Raw genomic sequence first — 15,925 nt, forward strand, 5'->3', positions numbered from 1 at the left:
GATCACTCGAAATGCAGGCCATTTCCTCCTCCTCATCCAATGTCAGACCTGAACAGCTGGAATTTGCAAAGGGGTCTCTAACCCAGTCGAATTTTTCTGTAGGCAACGATGGGCAGTAATGATCAATCTTTTCTACCAGTGTTGCAAGATGTTCCAGTATGAGGCCGTACAAATCATTGCTCGTTTTTAAAATTTTTACCAGTGGGAACGTTTCGAGGTTATGTTGCATCGCTCTTCCGAGCCAGAGCTGAAGCTTTTTTTTGAATGCAGTTAGTTTGTCTGTAGTTGCGAGGATATTGTCATCGCGGCCTTGCATACTGGCATTGAGCACATTCAACCGGGAAAAGACATCGGCAAATATCCCAGCTTTGCACACCAGTCATTGTCATCCAGTTGGTGGTACAATAGGTTCCCTTCTTGTTCCAAAAATTCTCTTAATTCGTTCTTCAGTTCCAACACCCGATTTAAAACTTTTCCACGGGACATCCAGTGAACCTCCGAGTGCAGAATTAGGCATTCATGTTTTGATTCCATGTCTTTACAGAGTTGAGCAAATAACCGCGCCTTTAGTGGTTTTGCTTTGATGAAGTTCACAGTGCACAGTCTGATTTAGAACCAACTTCAAATCAGCTACAAGGGTCTTGGTGATTAATGCCTCTCTGTGTAAAACACAGTGAGTTGATATTACATCTGGATTTTTCTGTATAATGAGTGTCGCCAAGCCTCTTACATTCCCTATCATACATGGCGCTCCATCCGTACAAATTCCAATACAAGAATCCCATGAAATCTCAACTTTTTCCAAATACTCAGACAAGGTTTGGAAAATACTTTGTCCTCTGGTATGTTTTTCAAGTTCCTTGCAAAATAGAAACTGTGTGCTTATTTCGTCATTGTGAGTGAATCTGATATAGGCGAGCAACTGTGCTTTTCCACTAATGTCGTTCGATTCATCAACTTGAATGGCAAATTTAGAATTCTTCTTACTTTCGGAAACACGCTTCTCAATATTAGCTGACATATCAACTATTCTTCTGCGAAGTGTATTATCAGACAAAGAAATTTCCATAACTTCTCGCTCAGCATCATCACCAAACAAAGTTTTTACAATCAAGCTGCAGGCAGGCTGAATCAATTTTTCAGCTATTGTATGTGGTTTTGTCTGTTGAGCAATCAATTCAGCCACTTGGTAAGATACAATCTGCATCTTATCTGAGACTGTCATTCGTTTTTCGAAATATGATCGTTGGCATTTCTGCTGTTCCAAAAGCCTTTCAAAATATTGAACATCCTTGTTTGACAGATTTCCATCTTTTGACAACAGATGTTTTTTCATCTTGCTTGGGACCATATTGGAATTGGAAAGCTTCTCACCATAGATCAAACGCATAGGCCGAGGTACGTTTTCATCTCCAGTCCATGTGAAACCGAGACTCAGATAGCTATCCATATATTGTCGACAAACTTTCTTTTTTGGAGGTTTGCTTGGGCCTGCTACTGGTGTAGAATTAAACGACTCTTCTCCAGCACTCTGTTCGAACGGCGATTCTGGATCACAACGTGGACTTGGATTGTCCTCAGCATCACTTGATGCTCTTGCTCTCACTTTGGAAAAATATCTATCCATGTTTAAATGTTTCTTTGATTGTCCTTGAATCTTCCCGCCACACTTGCCATCCTTTCTCGCCGCACCAGTGTGGCGCGCCGCACCCTTTGGGAGCCACTGAATTAGGAGATGGTGATAAAAGCAATAAAGCATACAGCATCCGAGGCTTTATCAATAAGGACATAGAATACAAAATCAAGGAAGTTGTGTTAAACTTGTCTGAAACACTAGTTCAACCTCAACTGGAGCACTGTTTTTAGTACTGGGACCATACTTTAGGAATGGTATGAAAGTGTGAGAGAGGATGAAGAAAAGATTCATGATGATGGTTCCATGGATGAGGAACTTCAGTTATGTAAAAGGATGGAGAAGTTAGAACAGTTTTCCTTAGCGAAGAGAAGGTTGAGAGGGGATCTGGTAGAGGAATCTGAACAGAGTAGATAGGAAGAAACTGTTCCCATTGCTGGAAGGATTAAGAACTAGACAAAACAGATTGAAGATAATTGGCAAAAAAAAAGCATTGAAGACATAAGGCAAAACCTCTTCACACAGTGAGTGGGTAGGATCTGGAATGTGCTACCTGAGAGGGTGATGTAGACCGGTTCAATCAAGCATTCAAAAGGGAATTGGATTGTTATTTGAAAAAGAAGCATGTGCAGGATCATGGGAAGAAAGTACTAGATGAATTGCTCCTTCAAGCCAACATAGAGTTGACCTGCCAAATGGTTGTCTCCTGCCCTGTAACCATTCTAGGATTCTAACTGTATTGCAATGTTTCTGAAGTCAAATTAAATAAAATGTGCTAAGTTATCTAAGTGGTTCCTTGGAACCTCAATTCTGACTAAGTGCTCTAGAATGTTAGTCAAGGGCATGGCTTTGTCAAGGGCAGATCGAGCCTTACGAGCCTGGTGGAGTTCTTCGAAAATGTGACTAAACACATTGACAAAGGGAAGGCGGTAGATGTGGTTTATGTGGATTTTAGCAAGGCGTTCGATAAGGTCCCCCGTGCAAGGCTTCTAGAAAAAGTGAGAGGGCATGGGATCCAAGGGGCTGCTGCCCGGTGGATCCAGAACTGGCTTGCCCAAAAGACAGAAAGAAGTTTAACAACACCAGGTTAAAGTCCAACAGGTTTATTTGGTAGCAAAAGCCACACGAGCTTTCGGAGCTCCAAGCCCCTTCTTCAGGTGAGTGGGAATTCTGTTCACAAACAGGGCATATAAAGACACAAACTCAATTTACATGAATAATGGTTGGAATGCCAATACTTACAGCTAATCAAGTCTTTAAGATACAAACAACGTGAGTGGAGAGAGCATCAAGACAGGCTAAAAAGATGTGTATTGTCTCCAGACAAGACAGCCAGTGAAACTCTGCAGGTCCAGGCAAACTGTGGGGGTTACAAATAGTGTGACATGAACCCAATATCCCGGTTGAGGCCTTCCTTGTGTGTGCGGAACTTGGCTATCAGTTTCTGCTCAGCGACTCTGCGCCGTCGTGTGTCGTGAAGGCCGCCTTGGAGAACACTTACCCGAATATCAGAGGCCGAATGCCCGTGACCGCTGAAGTGCTCCCCAACAGGAAGAGAACAGTCTTGCCTGGTGATTGTCGAGCGGTGTTCATTCATCCGTTGTCGCAGCGTCTGCATAGTTTCCCCAATGTACCATGCCTCGGGACATCCTTTCCTGCGGCGTATCAGGTAGACAACGTTGGCCGAGTTGCAAGAGTATGTACTGTGTACCTAGTGGATGGTGTTCTCACGTGAGATGATGGCATCTGTGTTGATGATCCGGCACGTCTTGCAGAGGTTGCTGTGGCAGGGTTGTGTGGTGTCGTGGTCACTGTTCTCCTGAAGGCTGGGTAGTTTGCTGCGGACAATGGTCTGTTTGAGGTTGTCCAAAGGAGGCAGAGAGTGGGTATAGATGGGTCTTTCTCTAAATGGAGGTCGGTCACCAGTGGTGTGCCCCAGGGATCTGTTCTGGGACCCTTGCCGTTTGTCATTTTCATAAATGACCTGGATGAGGAAGCGGAGGGATGGGTTGGTAAGTTTGCCGACGACACGAAGGTTGGTGGGGTTGTGGATAGTCTGGAGCGATGTCAGAAGTTACAGAGGGACATAGATAGGATGCAAGACTGGGCGGAGAAGTGGCAGATGGACTTTAACCCAGATAAATACGTTGTGGTCCATTTTGGTAGGTCAAATGGGATGAAGGAGTACAATATAAAGGGAAAGACTCTTAGTACGGTAGAGGATCAGAAGGACCTTGGGGTCCGGGTCCATAGGACTCTAAAATCGGCCCCGCAGGTGGAGGAGGTGGTTAAGAAGGCGTATGGTGTGCTGGCCTTTATCAATCGAGGGATTGAGTTTAGGAGTCCGGGGATAATGATGCAGCTATATAAGACCCTCGTCAGACCCCACTTGGAGTACTGTGCTCAGTTCTGGTCGCCTCACTATAGGAAGGATGTGGAAAAGATTGAAAGGGTGCAGAGGAGATTTACAAGGATGTTGCCTGGATTGAGTGGCATGCCTTATGAGGATAGGCTGAGGGAGCTCGGTCTTTTCTCCTTGGAGAGACGTAGGATGAGAGGAGACCTAATAGAGGTGTATAAGATGTTGAGAGGCATAGATCGGGTGGACTCTCAGAGGCTTTTTCCCAGGGTGGAAATGTCTGCTACGAGAGGACACAGGTTTAAGGTGCTGGGGGGTAGGTACAGGGGAGATGTTAGGGGGACGTTTTTCACACAGAGGGTGGTGGGCGAGTGGAATCGGCTGCCGTCAGGGGTGGTGGAGGCGAACTCAATCGGGTCTTTTAAGAGACTCCTGGATGAGTATATGGAGCTTAACAGGATGGAGGGTTATAGGTAGGTCTAGAAGGTAGGGATGTGTTTCGGCACAACTTGTGGGCCGAAGGGCCTGTTTATGTTGTAGTTTTTCTATGTTCCATGTTCTATGTTAGCTTGTCACTATGAATCCCATTCTCCTAGGTGATTGGTCAAATGCCAAACAAACAATAAATGCTTCCTCTTTTTAAATAAAAATTGACAATCAGAAGAATTGCCACTGTGCCAGTCTCTCTCAATTGTTTTCAGTGCGTCTAAGAGTGGAACAGGTTACCTGCTTGCTCTCATCAGGTGCAAGAACTGTGTACTTGTGGAAAGCAACATATTACTGTTGGTGAACATGGGGAGTTCAAAGATAACACACCCTCAGAAATTGCAAATAGTAGTCATTCTCTGTCACAATCTCAAATTAATTTCTGGTGCCTCATCGTATTCTTGATATAATTAATTACCAATGCTTTAGGCAACATAATTTATTTAAATTTGTTCATTTAAGGACTTGGTGCCTTTAATCAGACATTTCCAGAAAAGGTGATCATTAAATTACATGTACAAATTATCATCAGATTATGAAGTTAAAAGAAATAATTATTATATACTGGTTTCAGATAATAGGTAGTGTAGATTAAAATACACCAGAGTAACTGGAATTTTAATTAAAAACTAAATTAAGGTGATTAAATCTTGCTGCACATTCTGTAAAATAGGAATTGAAACCATCTGTAAGACTAAAACCTTGTTTAGAGATGACAACTTCTGAATTACAAATGTAAAATTTTACTGTTAATATATTTTGCCTGGTAGGCTTATTTTCATAAGTGATTTGATTGGGTAATCTTTATTGTTTCTCAAACCCAATGATTTACAGCATATTTGCTGCTTTTGAAACATAAATGTAAGTGCGGTGAGTTGTTCTTGTGTAAGTATGCTTTGACATTTTAATACAGGAAGGTTGGGTTCCTTGGAAAAGTATTGCTATTTATATTTGAAAGGGCAGAGATTTTTCCCCTCCCAGTAATTCCATTTGGAATTTCAGTTATTACACCTGTGAAGAGCAGCATAATTGGTCCCTTCAGTACTTACCACATTCTGAAATATACATTACAATTAGTGAAGACATCTGTTCATTGTGTTCACAAAAACACACTTATGCTTTCAGTTCAGGTGATGAGTGCATAATTTGATTGTGATATTCAACAACAAGCATCCTACCAAATTTGAATGAAGTGCTGTTGACATCTGAAAACAAAGCTGTTTTATATTGCCTAGTAACTGCTAATCACTTGTTAATGCAAACAATGTTATTAGCATCAATAATCCACCACACACTCCACTGTGTACTTTTTTGTATTATCCAGCTTACAGTTTTAGTTTTGCTTCTCATCAGAACATCTATTTGTGCCTTTACACACACACAGGTAAAGCGGCTTTCATGCAACTAAATCACTTGCCTCTGTAATGTGAACAGTGTAATTTCTCATTCCATTATCACCCAAAGGATGTGCATCCTTGGTAGGGTTAGAGGAACTGTTCCACAGAAGAGGGTTGAATCTGAATACAATGATAATATGGTAACAGCACTGAAAGGAGGCCATTTAACCCGCCTTGTCTGTTCCAGTTCTCTTTTACATCTTGGCCCTCTCCCCTGCCTTTTTCCTGTCACCCTCCCAATTTTTCCTCTTCAGATAAATATGCAATTCCATTTTGATAGCCACGATTGAATCCACCTTCACCAGACTCGGACAGTGCATTCTGGATCTGAATCACTTGCTGTCTTGAAAAAGACTTTTTCCTCACTCCACCTTGGATTCCTTTGCCAATGACTTTAAATCGGTGTCCCAGTTCTCAGAAAAAGTCATGAGGATATTCCATAATAATACGATTTATATTATGTTCACCAATAGGAAGGAACGAACATAAGAATTGAGAGAACAAGGAAGTATTCAGACTACAGTTGTGTGTGATGTTCTCTATTGTGGACACTATCTTACCCATTTAATCTTATAAGGGAAAGTTCTGCATAAATACGAGTAGATGTCAGAATGACAGTGCAGCAAAATTACACCCAATTAATCTATGCATGCATCCATACTACCTTGAAGAGGAAAAAAGAAGATCAACCAAAGTTGTTAAATAGGATCGTTCATCTATACTATCAGAAATGCATATAAATCATTGGGCTGTTGCATTGCAAAGGGAACAGTTGAGAGATGATCTTATTCAAAAAAGTTTGAAGATTTTTAAAGAAATAACAAGTTTCAAGTACTGTTCAATATTAACACAAGTAAGGGAACACACATTTAGCTTAGATGGCAGAAAGTAAATACTAAGATATAGGAAGTAAAGTTTTTCAAAGCCAGCATGACTTGAAGAGGAATGAATTGGCCGTCTTTCTCGATTTTCCTTCAATTGTTGAAAACCCACAGAATTGCAGCAGGTGAAAAACTATGCGCATGTCCTTTTGGGTTGTTGTGAGTGCTTCAGATCCTTGGTTATTAAATAGCATTATATCTCTGTTAAATAAATATATGCATGTAAAGTACATTTTGCCTGCAGTGTGCGTGTGTATTGAAGTTAATTTCCAATCAAATGGATGGGCATGGTTAAAACTATGTCCCTGTGGCCACACCTGTGACTTGTAGTTATTTTTATTGGTAAGTACTGATCTTATGGTGTCTTTGCTCTTCAGCTAAACATCAACATCATCCAGTATAATACTGCTAAACATTTTATCCACTACAGATATTAGACTCACTCACTTCAAATTTGCAGGATCATGTTTCTTCTTAATATCAAATAACATTTATTGCCCTCCAGTGCTCAGATCTGGTTCTAGTGTTTATTGAGCTGCTAAAAGTGTAACCTAGAGCCTTGCCTAATGCATTCTTCTTTTCCATAGGAAACAGGGTACCCTCTTTCAAGAAACCTTGTAAGCATTGGATAAAAGCAAATTACTGCGGGTGCTGGAGAATCTCAGCAGGTTTGGCAGCATCTATAAGGAGAGAAAAGAGCTGACATTGAGTCCAGATGACCCTTGACAAAGGGTCATCTGGACTCAATGTCAGCTCTTTTTTCTCCTTACAGATGCTGCCAGACCTGCTGAGATTCTCCAGCATTTTCTCTTTTGGACCCTGTAAGCATTTACTACTTGCATTTCTTTTCATTGCACAAATTGGTGTGAATGCAAGAAATTTGTCTGAGCATGGCTATGTAAATGAACTGCAAATGTAAATTCAGTAAATGTTTCACCAGAGTGGTGCAAATGATCAAAATAATTATTGCTCATGATTTTTTTCAGCATAAATCAGTCATCGAAAATAAATGATGCAATGCTGCTCCTGTATGGTAATTAAAACAAAAGGTTCCGGGAGACCCCAAGCTCTAGTATTCTGCTGCAACGTATTTAGAAGTCGTTGCCGGTTACCTCGAGGAAATTGCTTCTCTGTTTATCGCTTATCAGGCCACTTTACCTCGGGGATATTGAAATCCCCTGTGATTATCCTATTATGATTTCTTGCAGCCTGTCTTAGTTGCCTGAACAGCTGGCTATCTACCTGCTCAGCTTGAGTGTGTAGCTGATAGCAGTTCCCAAATGTTATTCGTTCTCCTTATCACTACCAATTTCTATCCGGATTGCTTCTGCTGTCTTCTGCTTCTGTTCAGTCCACCTTCTTGACAACTTGTATCATCTCTTGCCAATATAATCTAGCTTCATGTGTCTATCAAACATTCTATCCTCTAACTTCTTCACGTGTGATACTTCACTCACGGCCTTCAATATATGATGTCAATAATGTTGATTGCCAAAGGAAATTACGGTGAAATGTATAGAGATAGAAAAATGAAAATACTAAGATATGCTAATCCTCATCATAAAAGATACATTTTCATAATAGTTCCTTCTATTACTCCAGTCCATGTTATGTAGTAACAATATCGCATCTCAAGGCACTTTACAAATGTTATCTAACAAAATCTGACACTGAGTCACAAAAGGGGGCACTAAGCCAAATGACCAAAAGCTTGGTCAAAGAGGTCGTTTTCAGAAGTGTCTTAATATGCAACTAGAGTAGATCCAGAAATCTAAAAACGTTGTTAAGTTAATTCTGAGTTCTATCCTCTGTTGATGTCTTAGCGTAACATCTCAAAACTGATTAATGAATCAGCACTAGTAGTGGCATTGTCACAAATGAACTAACACAACTTCAGCTGGTGGGGGAGCCCAAAACTAGGGGTCATAGTTTGAAGATAAGGGGTAAACCTTTTAGAATTAGGTGAGGAGAAATTTCTTCACCCAGAGGGTGGTGAATGTGTGGAATTCACTACCACAGAATTTAGTTGAGGCCAAAACGTTGTCTAATTTTCAAGAAGAAATTAGATGAAGCTCTCGGAGCTAAGGGGATCAAGGGATATGGGGGGGAAGGGGGAATCAGAATTTGATGAGCAGCCATGATGAAAATGAATGACGGAACAGGCTCGAAGGGCCAAATGGCCTACTCCTGCTTCTAGTTTCTGTGTCTATGTTTCTATATGTCAGTAAATACTTACAAAGTGTGTTTATAATTTTAAAAAACTAAAGCAATTAAATCAACAGTTCAGATGCTAAATATGACAAAAAAAACTGTTATAAACAGAATTGCTGGGCACTAAATGAAATAGTATTTCGTATGTCATTGTGACCCATCATAATGCACCACAGCTCAGACTAAAAATTTACTTTGTCATTCTCTTGCACTATGAATTTCTTGATACGGTTTTTAAAAGGTTACAATTAAATTTCTAAATGGAATATTATGGGGGATTTCTAGTTAAACGGGCATGTTTGAACCATTTTTACAAGTACCTTTCAAAAAAGTAAAACTGAGTTTGAAAATTACATTAGGGGTTCATTTCGCACATTTCAAAAAATCTCAAAAGAGCAATTGCACTCTAATTAATTAACTGTGGATTAGATGAAAGGTTGTGTACAATGGTAGTATTGTGCATATTCAAATAAACAAAGCTGTTGGGATCAAAAGCTCCACAAAGATCATTCTAGTTCATTAAGAATGATTTAATTTTCTCTCTCTTTTTATTGAATCATCTATCATGAGTGCAGCCAGAGGACTAATGTCTCATGAATTTGTCTCTGAAAAGTGTTACAAGTTCAGAAGCACTTGTAGAATTAGTACTGAGATTATCAATGGGAAGCCAGAGGTTTACACAGTAAGAAGTCTCACAACACCAGGTTAAAGTCCAACAGGTTTATTTGGTAGCAAACACCATAAGCTTTCGGAGCGCTGCTCCTTCGTCAGATGGAGTGGAAATGTGCTCTCAAACAGTGCACAGAGACACAAAATCAAGTTACAGAATAACAGAATAACCCAGAGGTTTACCAGAGCCCCATTCAACTCGTGGTTAAGTTGGAAATTGACAAGATCTTTGGATTACAACTATAACAGAAAGACAAATTGAATGGTTATTAATGATGAATTCAGGGCAGATGTCTTAGGAACTATTTCATTACTTGGAGGGTGACCAACATCTGGAATTGATCATCAAGAAATTTAGTTAAGAAATTTGATAAGGCTAAGAATCAAGATTCATTGAAGGAAACAGCTAAATACTGTAATAAAGTTGTGTTCTGGAAGGATAAGCTAAAAAGACGGGGGGGGGGGCGCGGAGAGGATATGTGGTGTGTTGTGATGAAGAGCTTTCATTCAAGCTATCTTGTGGTAACATTGATTTCAAGTAGCCAAGATGGCTTTCGGATGAATTTGTGAGATATGTAGTGTTGTGGGAGATTTACCACCGGAGTCAGACTGGAGGTTCAACAACACAGTTTTATTTTGGATACGAAGCTTCGGGAGAAAGCACTGGTACTCCACAGTACTTGGCAGCTACATTCTCAATCATACAATAGCAGTTGATCATTTTTATACCTTTTAAACAATGGGTAGTCCGGACATTAGCTGTTTAACACATCGTTACAGTTGAGTAGACAGATCATGGTGATCGATAGTTAACACATCGTTACAATCAGACAGGTACAGACATGGGCAGTTAACATAGCATTGTTCACAGAATGGATACTCTATCAATGACTGGTTTTGATCTATACATTCAGTGATTGGTTTTTGTTGCATTTATGTATTTATGTTCCCATCTAGGGCTGATCTTATTATCAGTCTTTATTGTTCTGGGTCTGCCCTTATCTTAAAGTGCCTCAAGCCCTGACTAGCTTCCTGCAGCATTTCGGTTACTGCATGTTTTAACTTTAAGTAACTGTCTGTGCTAAAAGCCAGTGCCTGTCAATTTCCCTTCCCAGGTAACCATTTTGTGTGCCAGGCAACCATTTTGTGTGCCAGGTAACCATTTCTTTATTTTCCCCACTTCAGTAGAAAGAGTTGATGGTATCATTAAGGTACTTATTAAAGGAAAATTGTGTTTGACTCACTTGATCAAGTTCTTTGAAGAAATGGGAAGGGGTGACAAGGGTGGTACAGTTAATATATATATGAACTTTCAGCAGCGGTTTCATGGTACCACATAAATTTATCAGCAAAATTAATGCCAATGGGATTAAAGGAATAGTTGCACCATAGATACAATATTGTCTGAGGGGCAGAAAGCAGAGAGTAGTGGTGAACAGTTATTTTTCACCCTGGAGAAAAATGTACAACAGTGTTGCCCATGGGTCAGTATTAACACCACTTCTCTTTTTGATGTTTATTACTGGCCTGGACTTGGGTATGCAGGGCACAGTTTCAATGCTTGCAGATAATACAAAAATTGGAAATGTAATAAACAATAGGGCGGCAGGGTGGCACAGTGGTTAGCACTGCTGCCTCACAGCACCAGGGACCCAGGTTCGATTCCCGGCTTGGGTCACTGTCTGTGTGGAGTTTGCACGTCTCCCCATGTCTGCATGGGTTTCCTCTGGCTGCTGTGGTTTCTTCCCACACTCCGAAAGACGTGCTGGTTAGGTGCATTGGCCATGCTAAATTCTCCCTCAATGTACCCAAACAAGCTCTAGAGTGTGGCGACTAGGTGATTTTCATAGTAACTTCATTGCAGTGTTGATGTAAGCCTACTTGTGCCAATAATAAATAAATGAGGATGGATAGTAAGAAACTTTGGGAGGGCATAAACTGATGGAAAGAGCAGACATGTGGCAAATTAAACATAATACAGGGGAGTAGAAATGATACATTTTGGTAGGAAGAGAAGAGATGGTATGAATTAAGTGATATTATTGTAGAGGGGTACAGGAACAAAAATACCTGGGGGCACATGTGCACAAGTCTGAAGTTAGTAAGATAAGTTGAGAAATCTGTTAAAAACACAAATTGAATCCTTGATTTATTGTTAGAAGAGTAGAATCCAATAGCAAGAAAGTTAAGTGAAACCGTTATAATCTACTGATTAGGTGTCAGCTAAAGTATTCAATTTTCGATATCACACCTTAGGAAGGTTGCCAAGACCCTGAAGTGGTGCTGAAGAGATTTACTGGAATGGTACCAAGATGAGAAACATCAGCTAAGAAAATAGATTAGAGAAGCTGGGATTGTTCTTGTCAGAACACAGAAGGTTAAGAGGAGAACTGAAAGGGCTGTTCAAAATCATAAATGGTTTTGATAGAGTAAATAAGGAGAAACTGTTTCCAGTGGCAGAGGAGTCAATAACCTGAGGGGACAGATTTAAAGTAATTGGCAAATGAGCTAGAACTGACATGAGGAAACTTACTTTACTCATGAGTTGTTGTGATCTACAAGGCACTGCCTGAAAGGATGGTGGAATCAGATTCAGTTGTAACGTTCAAAAGAGAATTAGATAAATCCTTAAAGAGAAAGAAATTACACCACTATGGGGAAAGAGCAGGATTTGGGATTTATTTGATAGCTCTACTAAAAAGCCAGCATAAGCACAATGAACTGAAAGGCTGGGCCGTCCAGTACTGTATCATTCTATGATTACACCGAAGTTTCTGCAACATGTCTTTGAGAAATGAAATAAAGCAAGGTTCTGCATGTTAAGCCAGTTACATGGTTACATTGTTTCTTTTTTCAAACAAATTTAATTTTACTATGTGAAATGGCCCTTCAGGTTCACCATTATAATTGTTCATTTGTAGGTCCACTTATTATTTTACATTTGCTTTCCAAGTTTAAAGTGCAGTTTGCCACGAGTTATCACTTGTATTGAATGTTCTCCATAAAATTATTGATTTTAGTGTTTGATTTCTTGATACAGATGGAAGGCACTTCACTATAGTGTGTAAAATCAAAATTATTGTTTTTTGTAATTGGTATTGGTGGTGTAGTGGTGTAATTTCTTTCCCTTTAAGGATTTATCTAATTCTCTTTTGAAAGTTACAACTGAATCTGATTCCACCATCCTTTCAGGCAGTGCCTTGTAGATCACAAAAATTTGTTTTTGGTAGTAACATATGACATTATAGTGTGTCCCAAGTATAAGACAGATTTCTACCATGAATAAATTGTATATTTATGTAATGCATATAAGTAAGATTTTTACCACTAATTAATTATATCTTTGCACAATACATATGACTAGAATATAGAAGTGAGTGCCCCTATTTGTAACAGTATTTGTTTGGCTAACATGTATTGTGTGTTCTTGACAGAGAAAGGATTTTATTTCATCCTCATGATTTTCAAATTTTATTTTATAGGTTAATGGTAAGGACTTATCCAGAGCCACTCATGAACAGGCAGTAGAAGCATTTAGAACAGCCAAAGAACCCATTGTGGTACAAGTACTGCGAAGAACTCCACGCACAAAAGTTCTTAACTCATCTCATGAATGCCAACTAGTAGATATGGGCACACAGACAGACATCACATTTGAACACATCATGGCACTGTCTAAAATCAGACCACCTACTCCACCTGTTGTGGTACTAGAAGAATATCTTTTGCCTGATGAGTAAGTGTACATTTATTTTTATAATCATCTATAAATAAGGAGCAAACTTTTTTTCTATTTTCCACTGTTCTGCAAAATTAAGTTAAATTGTGAAGAAAGGCCCTTTTAGTTTATGCATAATTATGTACAAAAGAGCACAAATTAAGGTAGTCAGTTTGCTGGTCTGGAGGCATTGCTGTTTTAATTGCTATCTCTAACTCATTTAAATCAGGTAAAACTGCCATCAGCATGGGTTAGTTGAAAAACTATCAATTATTGTTGAGATCCCTGAAGGTATTCTATAATATTAGGTTTTATAGCAATTAGACAATAATTTATGTTCTAATCTTCTCAGTTTATTTTACAGCGATTGGTATGTATTTCTTTGAAAGATTAATTTCAATTTTTCAGGGTTTTTTAATCACTAGATACTGGATAGCTTGTATTAAAACACACCAGTTGATGATTTTAATGGAGAACTAACCTTCTGAAAAAAAACCTCAATGTTTAGAAAAATTGAAGTATTTAAAACATAAATATGTTGAATTGTTAACAGTGGCACATGATCAGATTTTATTACTTCACATTTCTCCTTTGTTCAGTCAAAAAAATATATATTGGGCGGGACTTTGCGGCCTCATTCAGGTGAGACCATAAAATCCCACTCGAGGCCAATGGAGATTTCCATTCTGGGAACCTCGCCCACCTCGGAATCGGGGCGGGCGAGGTGGTAGGTTTTCAGCCATTGTGTGCCATTCAGTACACAATGTAACACGCCCGTCCTAAAGAATCATTATCATCCAAAGCTCTTGTGAATAATGTCATGATATCCCTAATTAATAAACTAAAACCAGTACATAGGAACATAAAAATTAGGAGCAGGAGTAGGCAATTCAGCCCTTTGAGTCCGTTCAGCAATTTAACATGATCATGGCTGATCTTATCCTGGTCTCCACTTTCCTGAGTGCTCCACAAAGCCCCTTTTCCCACTTTTCATCAGAAACATATCTCTTTCTTGAATCTGTTGATTGATTCTACCTCCCCTGCACTCTGGGGCAGTGAGTTCCACAGATTCACAATCCTCTAAGAGAAGTAGTTTCTCCTCATCTCAGTTTTGAATCTACCTCTCCTCACTCTATATCTGTGACCTCTTGTTCTAGACTGTTCCACAAGGGGAAATATCTGTTCAACATCTACCTTGTCAATCCCCTTTAACATTTTGTATACCTCAATCAGATTCTCTCCCCCCCCCCCGCAACTCTAGCGAGTACAAGCCCAAGCTCTTCAAATGCTCCTCGTAAAACAACACTTTCACCCCTGGAATCAATCTGATGAAGCTCCTCTGAACTGCCTCCAGTGCCACCACATCTTTCCTCAAGTAAGGACACCGAAAGTAGACATAGGTGTGATCTCACCAACGCGTTATACAATTGTAACAACACTTCTTTACTTTTAAAATCCAGTCCTTTTGCAATAAATGCCAAGATTCCAGTTGCCTTTCTTATTATACGCTGTGCCTGCATACCCATCTTCTGCAATTTATGCACAAGGATTTCCGACACATTTTGAATCTGCTTCCCATTTAACTAATAATTTGCTCTTTTATTTTTGTAACCAAAATGGATACCGCATATTTATCCACATTAAACTCCACCTGCCAGATTCTGGCCCATTCTCCTAGCCTATCGATATCCATCTAAACTCTATCTCCTAACCACAGCCTGCTTTCCTACCTATTTCAATATCTGAGAATTTTGCTATGTTACACTCTGTCCCTTCTTGCAGATCATTTATATAGATTGCAAATATTTGAGGTCCGAGAACTGAATCCTGCAGCACCCCATTACAGTTCGCCTCCAAAGAATGATCCATTTATCCCAACCCTCTGCTTTCTGTCAGTGAGGCAATTCTATTCAAGGCAATGCTCTACCCCCAACCTCTGGGATCTAACCTTCTGAATCAGTCTTTTATGTGTTACTTTGTCAAATGCCTTCTGGAAGCCTAGATATACCACATCCACAGGATCCCCATTATCCACCTTGTTGGTTACATTCTCAAAGAACTCCAGCAAGTTTGCCAAGCATGACTTGCCCTTCATAAAGCCGTACAACTTGCATGCATATATCTCACATTTCAGTCATCATAGAAGCATAGAACCTTTATCATACAGGAGGCCATTCTGCCCATAGTGTCTTTGCCAGTGTTAAAAGAGCTACCCGACCTAATCCCACTTTTCGGCGCTCTCTGTAGCCTTGTAGGTTACAGCACTTCATGCACATGTCCAAATATTTTTGAAATGCAGTGAGGGTTCTGCTTTTACCACCCTATTAAGCAGCACTGTCTCCATGTTGGAGGGATGGGCCGGCATGGTAGCACAATGTTTAGCATTGTTGCCTCACAGCGCTGGGTTCGATTCCCGGCTTGGGTCACTGTCTGTGTGGAGTTTGCATGTTCTTCCTGTGTCTACGTGGGTTTCCTGCGGGTGCTCGGGTTTCCTCCCACAGTCTGAAAGACGTGCTAGTTAGGTGCATTGACCCGAGCTGGACTGTGGCGACTAGGGGAATTTCACACTAA

At 40.0% G+C, this 15,925-nt stretch overlaps 1 protein-coding gene across 1 annotated transcript in view; it reads left to right on the forward strand.

Annotated features, from left to right (window-relative positions):
• Positions 1 to 15,925, forward strand: part of pdzrn3b (PDZ domain containing RING finger 3b) — a 368,878-nt gene that overhangs the window by 309,351 nt on the left and 43,602 nt on the right. Inside the window, exon 4 of the mRNA XM_078210148.1 lies at positions 13,119 to 13,372. Within this exon, the coding sequence (XP_078066274.1) occupies positions 13,119 to 13,372 (254 nt within the window). The remainder of the gene's footprint in view (positions 1 to 13,118; positions 13,373 to 15,925) is intronic.

Source organism: Mustelus asterias, chromosome 3 (genome assembly GCF_964213995.1).
Source record: "Mustelus asterias chromosome 3, sMusAst1.hap1.1, whole genome shotgun sequence".
Taxonomy (NCBI): domain Eukaryota; kingdom Metazoa; phylum Chordata; class Chondrichthyes; order Carcharhiniformes; family Triakidae; genus Mustelus; species Mustelus asterias.